The 24,131-nt window shown below is 41.9% G+C and overlaps 1 protein-coding gene across 1 annotated transcript in view; it reads right to left on the bottom strand.

The window, feature by feature from the left end:
• The window catches only part of LOC137320839 (low-density lipoprotein receptor class A domain-containing protein 1-like), a 36,339-nt gene extending 13,214 nt beyond the window's left edge, over positions 1–23,125 (bottom strand). Inside the window, exons 1-4 of the mRNA XM_067982729.1 lie at positions 23,002–23,125; positions 9,009–9,090; positions 1,677–1,799; positions 326–463 (exon numbers count right to left, since the gene is read on the bottom strand). Of these exons, the coding sequence (XP_067838830.1) occupies positions 326–463; positions 1,677–1,799; positions 9,009–9,090; positions 23,002–23,037 (379 nt within the window). The 5' untranslated portion in view covers positions 23,038–23,125. The remainder of the gene's footprint in view (positions 1–325; positions 464–1,676; positions 1,800–9,008; positions 9,091–23,001) is intronic.
• Between the last annotated feature and the right edge of the window lie 1,006 nt (positions 23,126–24,131).

Here is a 24,131-nt window from a genome sequence, read left to right as displayed (position 1 = left end):
CAGAAGATAATCAAGAGGAATTTTCACCAAGACTGGCAATTTACAAATGAGAGCAGGTAAGGGAGAGGAAGAGATAAGAACTCAGCAAATGGTGCACTGATAACAAGAATCTGATGCATTGGTCACCAACATTGTACTGGTGCTTAAGGATGAAAACATGTAAATATAACTTCCTCATGACCAGTAAATACTGTACACATAGCTGCTTTCTATAATATTCTGGAGCAAAATCCTGCAGTAAACCTTTGAGATAAACTCTTCAGATGTACCAAATACTATTTCCTATGGTTAATGTGAATTGAGAATGTTTGAGTGAAATACATACCACAGTACAAGTTTGATTCATCCTCCCCATTGCTGCAGTCTACTTTGCCATTGCACACCTGTGAGGATGTGATACAGGTTCTGCGGTCATCACACAGGAAGCCATCCGTGTCTGAGGTGGTTTTACACTGACGGGATACTAAAGCAAAGAGACACGGGTAGAATAAAAATACATTTTAGTATTACTGGCAACAGGAATAATTATCCAGCTTCTCATTGGGGCATTGGTTTGCTGAATTATCTACAGTTGAGTGGGAAGAATCCCAGCTCCCAATGACATGCCTCATGTCTCATCAATGAGCCAGGCTGGCAGATCAATTATCAACAACACTCTAGAATATGCGAAGCTGGCTGGCTCAGTTATCTGATTACATAGTTTTGCCACATAGGAAGGACACACTTCCAATGCCCATCACTAGGTGTGTCGCCTTGAAATCAATTTGGTTACAGAGAGACCCTGCTTAGCTATCCCCCAAAAAAGAAGGATCATCAAATTAGTTAATACACAGCTGGGTAATGCCAGTTTGATTTCAGGATGCATAATGAAGATTATCATGAAAGTTATAATTCATTGTGACTTATACAAATTGCAATAAGTAGCACAAATCCTATATCAGCTGTACAGATAAATAATTTATCAACTCTTGTCATCACAGTGCACCAAAGCTATAGGACACAACAATGAAATACATTTGGTTGTTCATTTTCCATGAGCATAATTGACACAAGTGATCAATGAAAGCCTGTCTCATAAGTGAAAGAACATGTGTAACACACAGTCATATGTGGCACACTATAACCAATTACTATCACCTCAGTTGAGAGTACCTATCCCACCACAGGCTAGATACAGAACTCAGGATCTTCTTGATCTGTTTGGCTCAGCTATGAATGCCTTAACCAGCTGAGCTATTGGAGGAGGCAGAAAGACACTTCCAACAAATTGTTTTTTAATATGTACAGGCCAGGCTGGGAACTCCCCAACAATGATCTTCAGGCTGTTTCGTGACAAACTTGCAGTAGTGGCATCATCATTGTTAATCCTGTGTGAACATTTGCGTACTTCCATGAAATGAGTACATTGGGTGTCACCATTGGCATTGACCAGTGTCAGATCCAAAACAGAATAGCATGATACTGCAAAGTGTGTATTGTATAGTACAAGAAAGAAAATGCTTTCAAAGCTGTATTTAATCTCTGTGGAGGAGGGGGAATAAACTGCTCAAGTTTCACTCCTATGATTAACATCATCTGAACCTTCTGTGTTGTAATCACTACCAGGTGGCCATTATTCTTAATATAACATTATTTATTTTAAACAAGCTGAACACATTTGTATTATGGTTACATACTTGGCTGTTTGGGTGGTATTCCAAATATAATCGCACAGGCTAAAGCAGCTGCCATTGCCCCAAGAATGAGCAAGATTATACTTGTGATTAAGAGGCATCTCCTGGGACAGCAGTTCCTGCAGTCTAAAAAAAATGGGTTATATTAGCAGGTCATCTTTCAAATGCTGGAATTTGTACATTGTAAATATGTAGGGAACAACCCCACACCCCCCCAACCCCATTTCAAAAGTAATTGCAAATAAATTATGTTAGTTAACAATCAATCTATAACTGGTGAATTAAAGTGTTCGATGGACAAAGTATTTCCATTAATTTCAGTACATGAAATTAATACTGAAAGAGGGAGACTCACCACTAGGATCCCTTTTAATAATAAGTTAAAAATGACTAAAATTAATTCTAACACCAGTTTTTCACTCAAATTGTCTCCCCTCCTTTCCTGAAGGCGTTGAGTCTTGGCGGAGGAGTGTTTTCATGGATGCCAGCCCTCTAGTACCCCATCCTCATGGCCATGTGTGAGTCTACACAGTGTGTCAACAGGCTATTCTACCATAGAAGGCATCACTGTGTTTCATCTCACAATATAAAATGGAACTGCTAATAATACTTGTTGCATTAGATTCTTTCAGTTATAGATGTCAATATAAGTGCTGGGACTGAAAATGGATCCTGGGATTTGGAGAATGGTGACTTTGATGTTTGAGGTGCAATGGCAAGAGATTGGTCACACATCACAGAAAGTGTCTCAAAGAAATCAGCATCACAGATTTCAACCTGAAGCTGACTGTGACAATGCTGCACCCTTGTCATGTTGCGCCTCTTCTGCCTCAATGGTTTCAGCTTCTGCCTCCCCTTTCTCCTCGGCCAAGTGTATCTGCAAGTCTTATTGCCAAGCAAAATTATGGGGCGCACAGCAGGCTAATCCTATTCTGAACATTGTGATAGGAGAATACTGCAAAGAGCCTCCTGACCTGTCGAAGCACCTGAATTGCCCTTTCAATATACCATTAGTTTGCTATATATTGATTCTAGTTTGAATAGGAGCTTCACTGTAACACTCCTCTGTTGCGTTGTGGGTCCAACACAATGGGTCATGAGCCAAGGTAGTATTATGTAACCCTGGCCACAAAGAAGCAATCTTGGGTGTTCCCATTGATTGTGAAAGGGAGCAGGGACACTTTGACTCCCTCAGGATAAAAGAATCAAGGCAGCTACCTGCAAATTTGGCATTACTATGCCTATAATCACACATTATTTTCACAATTAAGGAATGAAATCCCTCACGGTTAATGAAATGGTGAGGGTTGACACTGATCGCATAAATTGCTACTTGAGTGCAGTTATTTGCCCCCAAAACGTTGGGAAAACCTGCAATTCTATAAAATTGGTAACCTGCTCACTCATCTGCCTGGTTCCAGAGTCAAACAAGATGGACTGAGGCTCTCTGACACACAAGGCATTTGTAATCTGCCTCATGCAGCAATTCACTGCACATTGACTAACTTGGCAGAAGTTACTAATAGCTCCCTAGAATAATCTATTGACAAAAAAAAACTAAGCACAGTTGTTACTTTTTCCTGTGCTGTGAGTGCTGTCCTTGTTCATGATATGCTCTGCAGTTCATCCTGTAGGAGGAAACAAAGCTCTTCCAGGACTTCAGGAGTGAAACAAAGCCTCCAGACACATAGCTGTAATGATATGTTGGAAAATGTGCATTGTAGACCCATAGACTCTGCTCGCACAGTATCTCCATGAGGGCTGGCTCTTCTCTGGTGCTGCCTAATTCTCCTATCAGGACAGCCTCTTGTTCATCTTTCTCTTCTCCATCCAACTTATAGAGCATATAACAAAGGAATGTCCATTGGAAATCTCATTCTGAAGTCTTGGATAACATTCCTCAAAATTTGCTCAGTGGTAATGGAGTCTTCCAAATTACTGCACTATGAAGCCTGAATCTCCAAAGACTCAATCCCCGTCCCCACCACCACAAAAAAAATTCTAGAAATACCAAGGCAAAGAAAAGTTAAAACTACAAAACATTTGAATAGCATTTGCAGTTTCCCTTTAAGGAACTAAATCCAAGAACGTCATAAGGTCCTGGAAGAAATGTTTGTTAAATACAAGCCCTCATTATATCAGCAGACTCTAAGGCGGAATTCACAGGATATAGGATGGGTAACGCCATCCTGTCCTAAATCGGTCATTTACATGGCTGGACACAGTAGAGGGCAGTCGCATTTTAATCTGACCACCATTTCCATAAGAAAACTTATTGGAGTGCAACATTGGCGGATTCCTGACAGATCCGGGTTTGGCCCAAATTCCAGCCCCTATGTAATCAATCCAACTGCACCCCCCACCGCCCCCCCAACCCCCAGCAGAATTTTAGGGACATTGTGCCTGATAGTGGACCTGATAGTATCAATGATCAGAACCAGTAAATATGGTCATTAGTTCAGGGTACATCAGGAATCACTTAATTTAATTGAATTTTGTGTGTACATTAACAAAATACAAACATATTCATATAAAAATAACCAGGAGTTGAAATTTATTTGAGCTGTAAGAGGCTGACAGAGTGAGTTTTTGTTCAAAGAAGGGAGCAAGTTTGGCTTAAATAGGAGTTTGGCACTGTGACAGGATGCGTCTAAATCTTAAAGACTAGAATCATAGAAACGGCAGCACCTGGATCTAGATTAGTGATGTGTGTGACAGGAATGATGTGGGATATTCTGGATCTGCAAAGTTTCCAGGAGTACCTATAGGAAATGTCAGAATAGTATGTTGCTTGAGCAGGGGCAGCTGAGAGTGAAGAGCAGTTGGCTACACTTAACATGAGGCGGAAAGGTATTTGGAAGATTCATTTTAGAAGATGGTCACCCCACAGTTAGAGAAGAATAGCGAAGCACAGGAGAGGAAGTTGGTGACTGGCTGCAAAGCAAGTAGGAGGAGACAGGAGGAACATCGTTCACCTGAGGAAGGAGGTAGCCTCCGAAAGCTTGTGAATTTAAAATAAAATTGCTGGACTATAACTTGGTGTTGTAAAATTGTTTACAATTATCTCAGTCAGGTGATGATTATTGGCATGGCCAGGTAGGGGCAAAGAGAGCTAATGTGCTCTCATGTTTTAGGATGCTTAGTGGATTGAGGAAATGTCCCTTTATTGGAAAATGGGGGAGAAGGAGGCAAAGCGGTGGTGTCAAAGGCAGACTGTGTTACACAAAAGAAAAGACTTTATAAGGCACAGCAGTTGCTAGGATCAGCTGATATTGTTGGAAGTGAGGAGTTTCTGAGCCTGGACAAGTGATGAGATATGCTGTGATGCTCCTTGCAGTAGTCACTGACGAGTCCTCTGAGCTCCATTCCATGTTGTTCTGGATCCAGCAGAGCCACGGCCTCCTCACCAGCAATATATCAAAGTCCAGGCCTTCTTGAATGGCAAAGCTGTGAAGGGCATACCAAGCTATAACTATTTGTGACACATGCTGCCGCCACGCTTTATATCCCCTTTATGTTTTCACAGCTTTATCTCAGAACAGTGCATTTCAGATGGAGTGGACTCCTGATAGTTGATGGGTGATTTTGTTTCTTAGCTGCCTCTTAGTGAGGGTACCTGTAGTCAATTTTGACTCTCTGATCAGTGCTCGAGACTGACACTATAATGGTTAATAGACATATGACTTTATTTAGCACATGTAAGAATCAATACTTTACAGTATTTAAGCAGTAGTTTACAAAGTATAATTGAGAATTATATTACCCTGTTGTCCTTTGGATAGAAGCCGCGACCTCGTTCCCCGTTCCTTCATGCACATACTCTCGTTCTTGTTTACCTGCTTGGTACTTTCTTTTTTTGTCCACTACCCTGAGTCTGAGTAGGGGCTGGCTACTTATATACTGAGTTAACCCCAGCCCCCCTTTTCACTGCAGCAAACTTAAGCCACTTATAGATGGTTCCCTTATCAGCACTTTTAGGGGCCTGTTAATCGTTCTTCCTTGACTCTAGAATGTAGTTGCTTAGCGACATGTTCGGACGTACAGGTCCATCCTTTGTTTCACTGTTTTTGCCTCAAATAGCATGGTTGTTTGTTTTTAACTACGAGCATTACTGCATTAAGGCTGGTTCCTGTTGTTCCTCACCCACAATCCCGTTAAGTCTAACCCTTTGAATTCCTCATACATTTGTGTGAAATCTATATTTCCTTACAGTCCCCTCCTTGAGGCCGAGAGGGTCTGGCTCTCAAGACCTCACACCAATCCTATTTTCCGCTGAGCAAAGCTGTGGTTTCTATACAAAAGCAAGGAAGTCATGATGAACCTACAAAAGCAAGGAAGTCATGATGGACCTTTGTAAAACATTGGTTCGACCACAACTGGTGTCCAGTTCTGGGCACCGCATTTTAGGAAAGATGTGAAGGTGCAGAGGAGATTTACTAGAATGATTCCAGGGATGAGGGACTTTAGTTACGTGGATAGACTGGAGAAGCTGGGGTTGTTCTCCTTGGAACAGAGAAGGTTGAGAGGAGATTTGATAGAGGTATTTAAAACCATGAAGTGTCTAGACAGGATAGAGATACCCCCATTATCCTTGGGAGCATGGGTTAGGCTTTGTCACCCAGATCTCATCCGTTTTGTGACTTTCTTCCCTGAAGAGGTTGTGGAGGCCTGAATTTCGCATTATAAAGGCATTGTGACAACTTCCAGCATATTGCGCTTTGACATGGAGGATCCTCTACATGTTCTGCACATTGACGGAGTGGAAGCCCCTCCTGTTAATGTAGTTAACTGGGTGTTCTCTGGAACCATGCAAAGCAATGTGTGTGCCATTGAATGCGCCCTAGATCTTCAGGAAGCCGGTAACCCTCTACAAGTGGATTTTACTGCTGCTGCCTTACCATGATGTCAAATGTTATGAATTCCCCAACTCCCCAATAAAGGGCTTCAGTGACCTGATGACTGCATGCCCATACTGCTATCTGAATGATATTGAACAGGTCGCCCATGGCTGCCTGAAGTGATCCTGTGCCATAAATGTTAAGGGTGGTGGTCACCTTCATAGCCACAGTGAGGGTATGGATTGCAGGTCCTCTTATAGTGGGTGGCAGAGCTGCCCTACTACCTAGGAACATAGGAACAGGAGTAGGCCATTCAGCCCCTCGTGCCTGCTCCGCCATTTGATAAGATCATGGCTGATCTGTGATCTAACTCCATATACCCGCCTTTGGCCCATATCCCTTAATACCTTTGATTGCCAAAAAGCTATCTATCTCAGATTTAAATTTAGCAATTGAGCTAATATCAATTGCCGTTTGCGGAAGAGAGTTCCAAACTTCTACTACCCTTTGTGTGTAGAAATGTTTTCTGATCTCGCTCCTGAAAGGTCTGGCTCTAATTTTTAGACTGTGCCCCCTACTCCTAGAATCTCCAACCAGCGGAAATAGTTTCTCTCTATCCACCCAATCTGTTCCCCTTAATATCTTATAAACTTCGATCAGATCACCCCTTAACCTTCGAGACTCCAGAGAATACAACCCCAATTTGTGCAATCTCTTCTCGTAACTTAACCCTTGAAGTCCGGGTATCAGTCAAGTAAACCTACGCTGCACTCCCTCCAAGGCCAATATGTCCTTCCGAAGGTGCGGTGCCCAGAACTGCTCACAGTACTCCAGGTGCAGTCTAACCAGGGTTTTGTATAGCTGCAGCATAACTTCTGCCCCCTTGTACTGTAGTCCTCTAGATATAAAGGCCAGCATTCCATTAGCCTCTTTGGTAAAATGCACAACTCCTCATAAAAGTCCTCATATGTGCTGCCTGTACATTCTATGGGGGTGGGTTGCATGCTCCTTAAATGTTGCCTGATTCTCCTTTTCTCTACCACATGCAGGCCCCTCTTCCTCTGTGGTAATGGCGTACAAGGGTATGTCCATAGGGAATGCCATAACTGCTCCTGAGATGCACTCACTGCATGTAGTGGGGTGTGGGGCTGAAAATCTACTGTAAGATGTAAGAAGTCTGTAGGCAGAATGGCAACAAAAAAAAATAATTTTCCATTTGCAGGAATCATTATTCAAAATCCGCAAAACTCTTCAGGCTCAGAAATTCCTCACTTCCAACTATATCTGTTGATTCTGGCAACTGCTGTGCCTTATAAATCTCGATCGAAGTGCTTCAGGACTGTAAAAGTAGGAAACTCGGAGATGCTGTGCCAGTGGCCCTCATTTTGGCATCCGAAAAGGTAAGTTGGGACTTGGGGATCACATCATTGCTCTTGTGATGCATTGCTGGAACAAATGAGACAAATGGCCGTGTTCTGTGCTACTATGATATTACGGACATTACATATACCTAAACCGTAGAACATTGGAGAGTACTGTACTGAACATGGAACATTAAATACATCAAATAAATTCCATAAAAAGTCCCAGCAGTTACATCAGTGTGAAAATTACCCCTATGAATATTACACCAACCCAGTCACGATTTATAGGAGTTGGTGGTGGAATAAATTCGAAGACTCTCCTTATACCTCTGGGATCTAAATTGAAATTGAAGCCGTCCAGAATCTCTTCTCTGTGCTCACTGTAGACCTCTTATTAAAATGAGTTTAAGCAGTCTCAATGCAGTTCCCAATGAGCAGGAATTCACCATACAAAACTGTCCATAATTCAGCTCTATTTGACATTTAACCAGCAGTCACAGTCAGAAAGGGCATAAATATGTCTAGTGTTAGACATTCAAATGCTCCATTAGTGCAGTAAGAAGTTAAGGCATGTTGAAGTGAGGTTCAAGGAGCTTTACTTTGTAGTTAACACTTGCTATTGGGGAGTTACAATTGGTCTCAGTGTTCATGGGTCAGAAAGGGAAAACTGACTCGGATTTCCCACCCTCAGTCACTATTCAAGTTAGGTCCCAGAGGTATAAGGTCAGGCTCCTAATTTATCCATTGATCTCTGCTGAAAGATGTGTATGTTCAGATGTTGGATGAGGGCAGGATCATGCTTGGCTATGATCCCTATCACAGTTGAATTGCTTGCCAATATTCACCGTCAAGACTCATGTTGAAGAATGGCAATTTGGGCAAAGTACCAGATACTACTGAAACAAGGAATCTACATCTTCAGGGGAGATGGGGAAAGGAAAGAAAATTAGTAGAATGGAGCAAAAGAATTAAAGAAAAGTTGCATCTTCAGATTTGCAGGTTATAAAAACTTACACAAAGGTATAACCTACACATTAGACTTTACAACAAATTAACAAAATATATTGTATGTTAAAACGAAATTAATTCCACAATCCTTAGCTGGAATACATAAAAAATAAATTGCTACGTACCTTTCTGTTTATCAGGAGCTAAAGAAATTTGGGATCCAAACTGAGAATATACATCAGATGAGACTGAAGTGACGTCCCCACCCTACAGGAGAAAAAAACAAGGTGATTTAGCAAGTGGATTAGACTTTCTGAAATTTGATTTTAATATGTCAATTTGCATAAATCAGGTATAGAAAGAAAGACTTGCATTTACTTAGCTCTTTTCATGACCTCAGGATGACCCAAAGTGCTTTACAGCCAATTAAGTACTTTTTTTTGAAGTGCAGTTACTGTTGTAATGTATGGACAATATGCCTCTGTACTTAAGTCTGTACCAATAATGTCCTGGAGAATTTCTTGCAGATAAGTAAAAGATTTAGTACTCAGAGCTGAAAAACCATCTTCCAGCTTGCTTATGTGAATCTGCCACCTCTCTCAACAGGTACTCTCTCTTTACAACCCCCAAAACAGGATCTCTTAACTGTCTTTAGCATTGCTTTTGTCTCAAAAAGAACATACAAATACAGATTACAATATTAAAATGTTCTCTCCCTGCTCATGAAGAAACACGATTCTTGCTGCTTACGAATTTTTTGGGCAAATACAGAAACCCAATCAGCCGAAGTGACCTTGAACAACCGGCCAAACTAACAGAAGGATATTCAGGAAGTGATCTGACTGCACTGGCTAAGGAGGCATCGTTGGTTCCAAATCGAGAGCTCAGACTAGAAGAAGTGAAGATTATGGCCGCTAATCAGGTGAGACAGATCCAGCTGGTTGATTTTAAAGAAGCACTGAGGAAGATCAAAAGCCCTCAGATTCTCGAGAGGTACAACTGCTTGAATAAGGAATGTGGAGACACTGCAGTTAATTTCTGACATAACAACAGCATGTGCTCCATTCATTACTGTAAGGACTTGCCATTATCAGAGCAGCACATCTGCTATCAGCACCAAGTAACTTTAGCAGAACAGTTCAAAATTCAATCAAATAATGAGAAGAAACAATCTGGCTGAATTTGGTGATGTTAAAAAGCACTAGAAGCAAAAGGTAATTCCTGTTGCCCTCTGGTGGACAATCTGGTATAAAGATGTATTTGTAAATATTTGGGGGTTGAAATTGCTTTAGGCCTGTTTTGGGGCCTGAAATGGGCGCTGTGCACGATCAGCACGCTCCAACTGGGATCCCGAGGCCGGCCTGAAATTGGGCCTCGGGCCTCGTTAACATTAACTGGATGAGCTGCTGGCGTCTGTCACACCTCCACAGGCTGCTCGCCCATTTTAAAAAGATGAATCTTGGACTGCTTGGCTCGCTGGCAGTGACCTGAAGGTAAGTCCTGGGGGTTAAGGGGTGATCTGATCGAAGTGTATAAGATATTAAGGGGAACAGATAGGGTGGATAGAGAGAAACTATTTCCACTGGTTGGGGATTCTATGAGTAGGGGGCACAGTCTAAAAATTAGAGCCAGACCTTTCAGGAGCGAGATTAGAAAACATTTCTACACACAAAGGATTGTAGAAGTTTGGAACTCTCTTCCGCAAACAGCAATTGATACTCGCTCAATTGCTAAATTTAAATGTGAGATAGATAGCTTTTTGGCAACCAAAGTATTAAGGGATATGGGCCAAAGGCAGGTATATGGAGTTAGATCACAGATCAGCCATGATCTTATCAAATGGCGGAGCAGGCACGAGGGGCTGAATGGCCTACTCCTGTTCCTATGTTCCTATGAGTGGGGGGTAAAGCCACAATGGGGAAGGGGTGGGACGATCGGGATATTATGGAGTCGGGGAGCATTCCTGCTCCTCCTGACTCCACAGGAACGTTTTAATTTTCTTTTCTTTTAAACTAATCTTTTGGTGACGGAAGCTACTTAGGCCACAGCAACCATGGAAGAATCCTGAGCAGAGCAGGGCTGGCTCCTGCTCCGCTCATTGATATCCAATTTGGTAGAGGGGGCCTAAAATAGGCTGCAGGCCACTCATTTACATATGTAAGAGGCCAATATCGAGTTGGGTGTCTTTCAGGCACCCTTTGGGCAGGGAACATTGACGCCCGAAATTGGCCCTTGTTGAGCCTGTTTTATGCCTGTCCAATTTCTATCCCTTGTTTTTTTTAATGACAACATTTTTAGCACATTTCTGCTTTGACCTTAGGCTTCTTTCCAGTTTTGATTAATTTTCTCACCCCAGCGGGGGAATGGGACTAACTCGATTGCCGGCATGGGCTTGATGGGCCGAATTGCCTCCTTCTGTGCTGTAACCATTCTATGATTCTAAGATGGTTGTGGTTGTTGGAAGCCAATCATTTCAGCTCCAGGACGTCGCTGCAGGAGTTTGTTAGGTTACTGTCCCAGGCGCAACTATCTTCATCTGCTTCCCCAATTACCTTCCTTCTGTAATAAGGCCAGAAGTGGGGTTGTTTGCTGATAATTGCACAGCATTCTGCTCCATTTGCAATTCCTTAGATAATGAAGCAAACCATGCCCGCATGCAAGGGTGGGAGGGAGGGAGGGGAGGGGAGTAAAATTGATACAAAAAAGGAGGAAATGAAAATAATCCAAAAAAAAAGACATCTAGTTTTCATTTGAAAGGATTTGGAACTCACTACCAATGGTAAAATATCCTTTATCCCTTTATGGATGCAGAACAATAACATATTTTGGCAGTTGTCCACTAAAATTAGAAGTGCCCATGCATAATAAAAAAGATTAGCTTCAATTTACCATGAAACTCAATGGGCCATTCTTCCTGCGATTTGTGCCTGGGGAATGCTTATAGGGGCAAAAATTGTTGACACTGAGTCTCTACCTCCTTTACACTGCCCTGGGATTTCCAGTGCTTCTCCCCAAGGAATGGTGGCAAAAGGCCTGCGCTTACAATAGGTGTAGGCTAAGGGCAGGCAGGGAAATGAAGCAGGACAAGGCATTCCCAGCCCTCCCAACTCATTTCGTCCAGTTTCACTAGAAGGGTACCTAGACTTAGGGGTGCCAGAAAAGATTGAGCTGGCCAGGCAGCAAGGCAAGGGAGGCTGATAAAGATAGGTACTACCTTCCTGTTCCAGCCTGTTCATGGATTTTCAGGACTGGAAGTCTTCTGGCTGCTATTTTCCAACCACAGTCAGAAGGTCCAAAGCTGGCACCCCAGGCTTGCCGCTACACCTTTATTCCTGACCACCTTTATAGGCACAATGACCTGTCAGGCAGCAAGTTTACACTGGGATATGACCAGGCCATTCAAATGACTTGACCCACTAAATACAAGCATGGCCCTATCAGGACAGACACAGTGCACTTTGGGTGAGCTGTGCCTGTCCAGCGCCCAGGTAAAGTGGAGGAGAGGGAAGTAAAATTGGCCCCATTAGCACAAGGAAACAAATCATATTGAGAATTGAGCCTCAACTAGGTATATACATCATTTAATTCCATTAGTGGTCAACATTGACGTAATATGTTATTGTAGCTAAATACATTGCTCTAGACATGTGCCCTAGCAACACACTCTTTTGATAAATAATTTAGCTACATTTCATGATGTGATGTGAGGGAGTGCAATTGCTTTATTTGTATATATAAACCGGGACGTATGGAATAGTCAAACATCTCATTGATTGCCAAGAAAAAGTAATCTTGATGCATTGGAACCATAAGTTACTTTCCAATTGTTGATCTCTGGTGGAAACTTTATGTTGCACATTCCAAAAGCTGGGTGTAATACCTACAATGTATTTAGCAGGCCAACCTTTGGAAGAATTTGGGCTAAGTCAATAAAACACCAGGCCACAAGTATATTTCTGTCATTTCCATGAAGTCAGGCATTGATTAACATTAGGTTTCACCTCCTTCCCGGGGCTTTAAATGCATCATTTAGGCTGTGCATGTCTAATTAGTTGTTATTATAACTGAGCTACTGTGTATAATGTATTTCATGCATTGATTTTAAACTTCATATAGTCTAGAACTGTATTTGTTTTCTCATTCTCTTTTCCTCACTTCAAATTTCTCCTGTTCCACATGTTATTTCCTAGTTGAGAGTGAGGAGAGGTAGATGACCTCCTTCGAGGCCTCCATTATTGATGCTTTGTAAACAGTCTGTGTGAGTTTCATCAGTTATATGGCATTGGTGTGAGGTTCATGGTAGTATAGCAATTGTTCATGTAGTTGTGAATAAGTTGTTATACACTTTTCTCTCCAACTGCAGTGTACGATGTTGCTAGGAAACTTCAGACACTGTTTGGCCACCTTATTCATCAATAATGTAACAGTGACTACACATCAAAAGGCTGTAAAGCGCTTTTGGGCGTCCTGAGATTGTGAAAGGCACTGTATAAATGCAATTCTTTTTTTTAAAAAAACGCATTGTGCACTCTGGGGCAAGATGCTGGCCTCCTGACAAAGGATGATTGCCAAGTTGGAGCAGCTGAAGGCCTTTGCGCTGTGAGTGATTGGTCCAAGGCACTCAGCCACAAGAAGGATATTGTCAACCATGAAGCTTGGGACCAAATGAATGGCTGCCAAAGGGTAAACTCAACAGTAGAGGATGCCTTTGTATTTGCAGCTGAATTTATAAACAAACTAAAGCTGGAGCATTTAACTGCTCACCCACTAAGCACAAGCCTGTTAGGTGAAAACAAAGGGCCTCTAAACTGATAATTGAGGCCTTTTTGAATGATGTGTCAGCCTTGGCTCAGATACAGCACTCTCATCTGAGTCAGAAGGTTGTGGGTTCAGGCCCCACCCCAGAGACTGGAGCATATAATCTAGACTAACATTTCAGTGCAGTACTGAGGGAGCGCTGCACTCTGGGTGACCCTGGAATCATGGATAATCATAGGAACATAGGAACAGGAGTAGACCATTCAGCCCCTCGTGCCTGCTCCGCCATTTGATAAGATCATGGCTGATCTGTGATCTAACTCCATATACCTGCCTTTGGCCCATATCCCTTAATACTTTTGGTTCCTAAAAAGCTATCTATCTCAGATTTAAATTTAGCAATTGAGCTAGTATCAATTGCCGTTTGCGGAAGAGAGTTCCAAACTTCTACTACCCTTTGTGTGTAGAAATGTTTTCTAATCTCGCTCCTGAAAAGTCTGGCTCTAATTTTTAGACTGTGCCCCCTACTCCTAAAATCCCCAACCAGCGGAAATAGTTTCTCTCTATTCACCCTATCTGTTCCCCTTAATATCTTATAAACTTCGATCAGATCACCCCTTAACCTTCGAAACTCCAGAGAATACAACCTCAATTTGTGTAATCTCTCCTCGTAACTTAACCCTTGAAGTCCGGGTATCATTCTAGTAAACCTACGCTGCACTCCCTCCAAGGCCAATATGTCCTTCCGAAGGTGCGGTGCCCAGAACTGCTCACAGTACTCCAGGTGCGGTGTAACCAGGGTTTTGTATAGCTGCAGCATAACTTCTGCCCCCTTGTACTCTAGTCCTCTAGATATAAAGGCCAGCATTCCATTAGCCTTATTGATTATTTTCTGCACCTGTTCATGACACTTGAATGATCGATGTACCTGAACCCCTAAGTCCCTTTGGACATCCACTGTTTTTAACTTTTTACCATTTAGAAAGTACCCTGTTCTATCCTTTTTTGATCCAAAGTGGATGACCTCACATTTGTCTACACTGAATTCCATTTGCCACAGTTTTGCCCATTCAACTAATCTATCAATATCCCTTTGTAATTTTATGTTTTCATCTACACTGCTGACAATGCCACCAATCTTTGTGTCATCGGCAAACTTAGATATGAGACTTTCTATGCCTTCATCTAAGTCGTTAATAAATATTGTGAATAATTGAGGCCCCAAGACAGATCCCTGCGGGACTCCACTAGTCACATTCTGCCAATGTGAGTACCTTCCCATTATCCCTACTCTCTGTCGCCTTTCGCTCAGCCAACTTCCTAACTAAATCCGTACTTTTCCCTTGATTCCATGGGCTTCTATCGTAGCTAACAAATGCCTTAACAAATGCCTTCTGGAAGTCCATATAAATAACATCCATTGACATTCCCCTGTCCACTACTTTAGTCACCTCTTCAAAAAATTCAATATCAGGTTTGTCTGGCACGACCTACCTTTCACAAATCCATGCTGGCTCTCTCTGATTAACTGAAAATTCTCGAAGTGTTCAGTCACCCTATCCTTAATTATAGACTCCAGCATTTTCCCCACAACAGATGTTAGGCTAACTGGTCTATAATTCCCTGGTTTCCCTCTCTCTCCTTTCTTAAAAAGCGGAGTGATATGTGCAATTTTCCAATCCAGAGGGACAGTTCCTGAATCTAGAGAACTTTGAAAGATTATAGTTAGGGCATCCGCAATGTGCTCACCTACTTCCTTTAAAACCCTGGGATGGAAACCATCTGGTCCTGGGGATTTGTCACTCTTTAGTGCTATTATTTTCTTCATTACTGTTGCTTTACTTATGTTAATTTTATCAAGTCCCTGTCCCCGATTCAATATTAGTTTTCTTGGGATTTCCGGCATGCTATCCTCTTTTTCTACTGTAAATACTGACGCAAAGTAATCGTTCAACATGTCCGCCATTTCCCCATTGTCAATTACAATATCCCCACTTTCAGTTTTTAAGGGGCCAACACTGCTCCTGACCACCCTCTTTTTCCTAATATAACTATAAAAGTTCTTCGTATTGGTTTTGATATCCCTTGCGAGTTTCTTTTCATACTCTCTTTTTGTAGCTCTTACTATCTGTTTTGTGACCCTTTGTTGATCTTTGTATCTTTCCCATTCGCCAGGATCTGTGTTATTTTTTGTCTTTTTGTATGCCCTTTTCTTATGTCTTATACTGTCCCTTACCTCTTTAGTTGTCCATGGCTGTTTTTTTTGGCAAGTAGAGTTCTTGCCCCTCAGGGGTATAAACCGGTTCTGTATCACATTAAATGTTTCTTTAAACATTTCCCACTGATCATCAGTCGTTCTACCCATTAACAGATTTGCCCAGTTTACTGTGGACAGTCTCTGTCTCATCCCACTGAAGTCGGCCTTACCCACGTCTAGAATCTTAGCAGCTGATTCACTTTTTTCCCTTTCAAACACTACATTGAACTCGATCATGTTATGATCACTATTGGATCGATGTTCACGCACAGTTAAGCTGTTAACTAAATCTGGTTCATTACTCATTACTAAATCTAGTATGGCTTGCCCCCTTGTTGCCTCTAGGACATACTGCTGTAGAAAACTATCCTGGACACACTCAAGAAATTCGCTACCTTTCTGACAGTTGCTAGTCTGCTTTTCCCAATCTATGTGAAGGTAAAAGTCTCCCATTAAGACCACTATGCCTTTGTTACACGCTTGTCTAATCTCTGCATTTATACAATCTAGCACTTCAGAGCTGCTGCCAGGGCTCCTATATACAACTCCCACTATAGTCTTAGATCCTTTCCTATTTCTCAATTCAACCCATAAGGTCTCTGTTGGTTGCTTACCTCTCGTTATATCCCCCTTTATCATTGAAGCAAATTCATCTCTAATCATTAAGGCTACTCCTCCCCCTCTTCCATTTTCCCTATCTCTCCTGTAGACCTTATAACCTGGTATATTTAGTTCCCAATCCTGACCATCCTGCAGCCATGTCTCCGTAATAGCTATCATGTCATACCCTCCAATTTGAATTTGAACCTGTAGTTCATTTAATTTATTCCTTATACTCCGTGCATTTGTATATAGAACTCTTAGTTGGGCCACACACCCTAGCCTGACCTTCAGATTTGATGCTGGGTTAATCGCCTTACGCCTTCTAGTTTTTACTTTATCTGTAGTGCCTAAAGTACACTTTCTTTCCGCTGCTCTACACTTTTCCCTTTCACTTGTTCTTGAACAAGTGTTTGTACTATCTGTATTGTAAATTTCCCCTGTGCCTTCCCCTCTCTTGCTACTCTCAACTTTACTCCCTTCTGACTCCCCGCTCAGGTTCCCATCCCCCTGCCACTCTAGTTTAAACCTTCCCCAACAGCACTAGCAAACAAATGAAGCCATATGGCGTCCATAAGTTCCTTTCAAGCCTTTTGTGATTTGTCGATAAGGAGAACGACGTCATATTTTAACTTAAGGTATGTGATTTTAGTTTGTCTGAACTAGTTATTTTAGTGGTGCTCCCCCATGAGGAGAAACTTTCTGGGAATTGGTTGTTTTGTGCCATTGGGGAACCATTGCCACTCCACTGGTTTGGACAAAATAGGAGGGAGTGCTGCACTGTTGGTGGTGCTGGCTTGAGATGTAAAACATCTGCCTTCTCGGGTAGATGTGTAAGTTCTCATGGCACTTTTTGAACGGAAGCCGGGGAGTTCTCCTCGTGTCCTGGCCAACATTTATCCATCAACCAACATCACCAAAAATAAATTATGTAGTAATTTACCTCATTGCTATTTATGGCACCGTGCTGTGCGCAAATTAGCTGCCACGTTTTCCTACATTACAACAGTGGCTTCAAAAGTATTTTATTGCCTGTGGAACGCTTTGAAACGTTCTGGGGTCATAAAAACCACTATATAAATGCAAGTTATTTCTTTTATGGAGCTGTCAAGAGCTTCTGCAAAGGTAGATTATGGTGCACAATGAGGCTAGAAAAGTCATTGGGAAGATGAGCAGGATTAGTGGGTTGTGTTCATCCACAAAAGCATAGAATTACATAGAATTTACAGTACAGATACAGGCCATTTGGCCCAACTGGTCTATGCCGGTGTTTATGCTCCACACGAGCCTCCTCCCACTCTTCTTCATCTAAACCCTTCTATTCCTTTCTCCCACATGTACATATCTAGCATCCCCTTAAATGAATCTATGCTATTCACCTCAACTACTTCATGTGGCAGCAAGTTCCACATTCAAACCACTATCTGTGTAAAGAAGTTTTGCCTGATTTCCATAGAATCATACAGCACAGGAGGAGGCCATTCGGCTCACCGTGCCTGTGCCGGCTCTTTAAAAGAGGTATCCAATTAGTCCCACTCCCCTGCTCTTTCCCCATAGCCCTACAAATTTCTCCTTTTCAAGTATACATCTAATTCCCTTTTGAAATTTCCGATTGAATCTGCCTCCACCACCCTTTCAGGTAATGCATTGCAGACTGTAACAACTCACTGCGTAAAATAATTTCTCCTCATTTCCCCCTTGGATTTTTAAAAATGCATTAGAAAATCATTTTTCACTCAAAAGTTGATTAACATTGAAAATAATTACCCAGGCACGATAGTAGAATTGTAGATATTAGGGCATACAAAACTCAGTTGGATTTTAGGGTATGCGAGTTAAAATATTACAGGGAAAAGCTTCCATAGGCTGAAGAGGCTTTTCTCACCCATACATTTTTTTCTTATGCTCTTATTTAAATTGTCAGAACTCTAGTAAAACTAATCTAACACCCAAGTATTGCCAGTAGTTTAATAACCAGGGCACCACTACTCAAGCCCGGAGGTCAACTCAATAGCCCTTATTGGATTTATTGGTTTTTTAAAATTCGTTCATGGGATGTGGGCGTCGCTGGCGAGGCCAGCATTTATTGCCCATCCCTAATTGCCCTTGGGAAGGTGGTGGTGAGCCGCCTTCTTGAACCGTTGCAGTCCGTCTGGTGAAGGTTCTCCCACAGTGCTGTTAGGAAGGGAGTTCCAGGATTTTGACCCAGCAACGATGAAGGAACGGTGATATATTTCCAAGTCAGGATGGTGTGTGACTTGGAGGGGAACGTGCAGGTGGTATTGTTCCCATGTGCCTGCTGCCCTTGTCCTTCTAGGTGGTAGAGGTCGTGGGTTTGGGAGGTGCTGTTGAAGAAGCCTTGGCGAGTTGCTGCAGTGCATCCTGTGGATGGTACGCACTGCAGCCACAGTGCGCCGGTGGTGAAGGGAGTGAATGTTTAGGGTGGTGGATGGGGTGCCAATCAAGTGGGCTGCTTTGTCCTGGATGGTGTCGAGCTTCTTGAGTGTTGTTGGAGCTGCACTCACCAGGCAAATGGAGAGTATTCCATCACACTCCTGATTTGTGCCTTGTAGATGGTGCAAAGGCTTTGGGGAGTTAGGAGGTGAGTCACTCGCTGCAGAATACCCAGCCTCTGACCTGCTCTTGTAGCCACAGTATTTATGTGGCTGGTCCAGTTAAGTTTCTGGTCAATGGTGACCCCCAGGATGTTGATGGTGGGGGATTCGGCGATGGTAATGCCGTTGAATGTCAAGGGGAGGTGGTTAGACTCTCTCTTGTTGGAGATAGTCATTGCCTGGCACTTGTCTGGCGCAAAAGTTACTTGCCTCTTATCAGCCCAAGCCTGGATGTTGTACAGGTCTTGCTGCATGCGGGCTCGGACTGCTTCATTATCTGAGGGGTTGCGACTGCAAATGAGCACTGCAATCATCAGCGAACATCCCCATTTCTGACCTTATGATGGAGGGAAGGTCATTGATGAAGCAGCTGAAGATGGTTGGGCCTAGGACACTGCCCTGAGGAACTCTTGCAGCAATGTCCTGGGGCAGAGATGTTTGGCCTCCAACAACCACTACCATCTTCCTTTGTGCTAGGTATGACTCCAGCCACTGGAGAGTTTTCCCCCTAATTCCCATTGACTTCAATTTTACCAGGGCTCCTTGGTGCCACACTCGGTCAAATGCTGCCATGATGTTAAGGGCAGTCACTCTCACCTCACCTCTGGAATTCAGCTCTTTTGTCCATGTTTGGACCAAGGCTGTAACGAGGTCTGGAGCAGAGTGGTCCTGGTGGAACCCAAACTGAGCATCGGTGAGCAGGTTATTGGTGAGTAAGTGCCGCTTGATAGCACTGTCGACGACACCTTCCATCACTTTGCTGATGATTGAGAGTAGGCTGATGGGGCAGTAATCGGCCGGATTGGACGTGTCCTGCTTTTTGTGGACAGGACATACCTGGGCAATTTTCCACATTGTCGGGTAGATGCCAGTGTTGTAGCTGTACTGGAGCAGTTTGGCTAGAGGCACGGCTAGTTCTGGAGCACAAGTCTTCAGCACTACAGCCGGGATGCTGTTGTGACTATCTTATATTTATGACCCATAGTTTTGGGACTCCCCACAAGTGGAAACATCATCTCCATGAACACCCTATTAAACCCATTCATAATTTCAAAGACCTCTAATAGGTCACCCCTCAGCCTTCTCTTTGCTAGAGAAAAGAGCCTCAGCCTGTTCAGTCTTTCCTGATAGTTATAACCTCACAGTTCTGTAAATCTTTTTGGTACCTTCTCTGGTGCCTCAATGTCCTTTTTATAATATGGAGATCAGTACTGTACGCAGTACTCTAAGCAGTGGTCTAACCAAGGTTCCATACAAGTTTAATATAACCCCTCAGCTTTTCAATTCTATTCCTCTAGAAATGAACCCCAGTGCTTTGTTTGCATTTTTTATGGCTTTGTTAATCTATGTTGCTACTTTTAATGATGTGAACCTGTATCCCTAGGTCCCATTGCTCCTCTACCCCATTCAGACTCTTATTTTCCAAGGAGTATGTGGCCTCCTTACTCCTCCTTCCAAATTGCACCACCTCATACTTATCTATATTGAAATTCATTTGCCATTTACATGCCCATTCTGCAAGTTTATTAATATCTTCTTGCATTTTGACTCATTCTTGTATTTTGTCAGTCTTCCTCAGAATTAACTATATCCCCAATTTGGTATCATTCCCAAATTTTGAAATTGTACTTCTGATTAATGAGTCCAAATCATTTATGTAAATTGTGAACCACAGTGGTCCCAGCACCAATCCCTGTGGAACACCACTTCCCACCTTCTGCCAGTCTGAGTAAGTACCTTTAACCCCTACTCTTTGTTTTCTGTTTTGTAGCCAACTTGCTAACCATTCTGCTACTTATCCCGACTCCACATGCTCTGACCTTAGTCATGAGTCTGCTATGAGGTACCTTATCGAAGGTCTTTTGAAAATCCAAGTATATTACCTCTACAACTTTACCCATATCTATTCTTTCTGTTTCTTCTTCAAAGAATTCAATAAGGTTGCTCAGGCATGACCTTCTCTTTTGAAATCTATGCTGACTATTATTATATTTTCAGTTTCTAAATGTTTTTCTATTACATCTTTGAGTAAAGATTCCATTATCTTTCCTACCACCAACGTTAAGCTAACTGGTCTATAGTTCCCTGGACTTGTTCTATCTCCCTTTTTAAAATATAGGAATCGTCTGGCACAATTCCCTTTTCTATTGAATTTTTATAAATATATAATAGTGCCTCTGCTATCTCTTCCCTAGTTTATTTTAGTATGTGCAGACGCAATCCTGTGGTTTTATCCTCTCCAAGTTTGACTAGTTTATCAATTATCTCCTCCCTTTATGTCGTGATATCTTTTTTGATCTCTTCTTCTAATGTCATGTCCACCCTATTAGTCTCGCTGGTGAATCCTGAGGCAAAGTAATTATTCAATATTTCACTGTCATTACCTGTGAGTTTATCTTGTGTCTCCCTTAGTGGCCCTATCCCGATCCTGATTTTCCTTTTGTAATTTTATCAGTCTGTAGGAATACTTTACTATTCCTTTTCATATTCCTTGATAATTTTATTTCATTTTTTTTTACTTCTTTCTGAACTTCTTTGTATTCCCTTTCAGAATCCTATCCTTTATTGTCTATGTACTTAGTGTATGCCGTTTTCTTTAGTTTCAATTTTGCCCTTATCTCTTTATTCATCCACGGTGTTTCATTAGTGGCTAGTTTGTTCTTGGTCCGAATTATACAAACAACATCCTAAATTGTTTCCTGTTAGCTAATTTCTGTCAGCAAATATGGTCGAAAAGGTTTCTCTGGGCCAGTGCCAATGACTGACAAGGTTGGTGCTCTCCAACAAACTTGGGAAGGCATTCTCATAGTCTGGCGAGAACATTACACTGACACAACAGGACCTAGTAAAAACCCATCTGCATAGAGATTGGAAAAGTGTGTTGCTCAGAGGGAAGGCCTTAAATGAACAGTTTTTTTAGAAGAAGATAGACTCCATGTTGAATTGCTTAGCTAATGCAGGCATGGACAGTATAGATGCTGAATCCCTGAAAGCTGCTACAGGCATAATAGGGGATCATGGAGAACAGGAATGGTCTTGCAGAACATTGCTAAGAATTGCTGACTCACCTTGGAGCTGTCCTTCTGAAGCTGAATAGGATTCTTAAAGTATTCCACAGAGCAGTTGTGATTTCTGAGGAATGATATCAGTGATTCTGGAGCTGGTTCTTTGAATTGTTATGACGCGTAGATGGGGAGCTTTGGAGATGCGTAAGTGTAATCAGAAAGGAACAGTTGGATTCCTCTATTGTGAGGAATGTGTCGGACAGGTTTCCCTGACGAGATCAGCACCTAGCTTCTTTTCTAAGTTGAGATCAGGTACTTACCAAGTGAAAACCGATGAGCTCAAACCCACATCCGGCACTTCAATACCGTGAAATAAGGCTTTTTAGAAATCAAAAATACGAGATAACTTGCAATAGAAACTAATTCTGATCGATGACACTATTTTGGATAGGATGGGTCTGGTAGCTTCCACTGGACATGTCACAAAGCTCATTTTAGCCCACTTTGTTGTGGATGTGCCAAGGCTTGGTTTTTAAGTTGTTTTCTATGATCTCTTATGATTTTGTTTTTAACTACTTGTCAATGATGTCTTTTTGTGATCCATGAAGTAGAAATGTATATTTTCTACTGCAATTTTTTTTAAAAATAGTTCCGCGGCAAAGACAGCAAGTATGTAAAAAGGCAATTTTGCCACTAATATTCCAATATTTTTGTGGAGTAAGGAAATTGTAATTCCTCCATTAATTTAACAAGTTAATTTATGAAACGTAGTTCCATAGCATTGCCAATCTGACATCCATTGATAATTATGTTTATTCATATATCAGCTCTGATAAAACAGTAATATGTATTTACACGGTTGATCAACTGAACTGGAAGTTGTTCATCCTCTTTAAGTTGTAAAATAAAACTTCGTAAATATTTTGAATTAAATGTATTTTACCTGGAATCTCGACGGATAGATTCTGTTTGAACTCATTTCGCATCGCTGCTGATGTATGCTATCAAAAGTATAACACAAGGATAAATGAAAAAGCGACGTTCTCGGGAAAAGTTGCTACGGCACCGATCTGCGGGCTTTGAGCTATTAGTCGATTTGTAACTCCACCCAAGTCCGAGGACAAGGAACCTACTTTCATTCGTCACCAAGCAACGCACAAACTTTTCCACAATATTACTTACCTGTACATGGCCATTCACGATACGGTAAACACTTCAGAAAGAGGCAGCTGCAAAGATCAACACCTCCCACCGAGGTTTGTGAAATACCCTGGAATGAGGCGTCTGCAAAGTTTGTAATTAGGAATTTGAAATCCACATTAAATCAGTAGAACTTTAAATAACTAGGACAGTAATTCTAACCTATAGAGAATAACTGTCGGGGAGACCTGGTGTGATTTCTAGCCCTCTTGTTGTCTGAACTGAAAACCCAGGAGAATGGACAGTTAGTAATGGCCAGTACCATGAGTGAAATATAGATCATATTCAAGGACACTGGCTTTAACAGAAAAAAATGGACCCAACTGCAGAATCTGATCCCAAAAAAGACTGATATAATTTCTAGGAATCTATGAAGTTGAAAACTTAATTTGACTTATTCAGACATGTAAATCAATGGATCTGATCACGTTCCACATATTAGATCAAGTGATTAAATGGAAACGAACAATGAAACCACTATATAAATATTTTTTTTCTTTTATGGAGCAGTCAGGAGTGCTGTCTGTTTTCAATTTATGGCGCAAATATAATACGCATGCAACTTCAGTTTAAAATTAAATTATTTAATATGGACTGCAACTGGAGGTGATCTACAGTGAGCTATAATGGAATCACTGAGTGGAAATGAAGTACAGGCAAATCTGATAGGAACAATTTTGATCTAGAATCATAGAATCATAGAAGTTTACAACATGGAAACAGGCCCTTCGGCCCAACATGTCCATGTCGCCCAGTTAATACCACTAAGCTAGTCCCAAATGCCTGCACTTGGCCCATATCCCTCTATACCCATCTTACCCATGTAACTGTCCAAATGCTTTTTAAAAGACAAAATTGTACCCGCCTCCACTA

The sequence above is a fragment of the Heptranchias perlo genome, chromosome 4 (genome assembly GCF_035084215.1).
Source record: "Heptranchias perlo isolate sHepPer1 chromosome 4, sHepPer1.hap1, whole genome shotgun sequence".
Classification (NCBI taxonomy): Eukaryota; Metazoa; Chordata; class Chondrichthyes; order Hexanchiformes; family Hexanchidae; genus Heptranchias; species Heptranchias perlo.
Note: the sequence above shows the minus strand (reverse complement) of the source record. Positions and strands in the feature narration are given on the sequence as shown.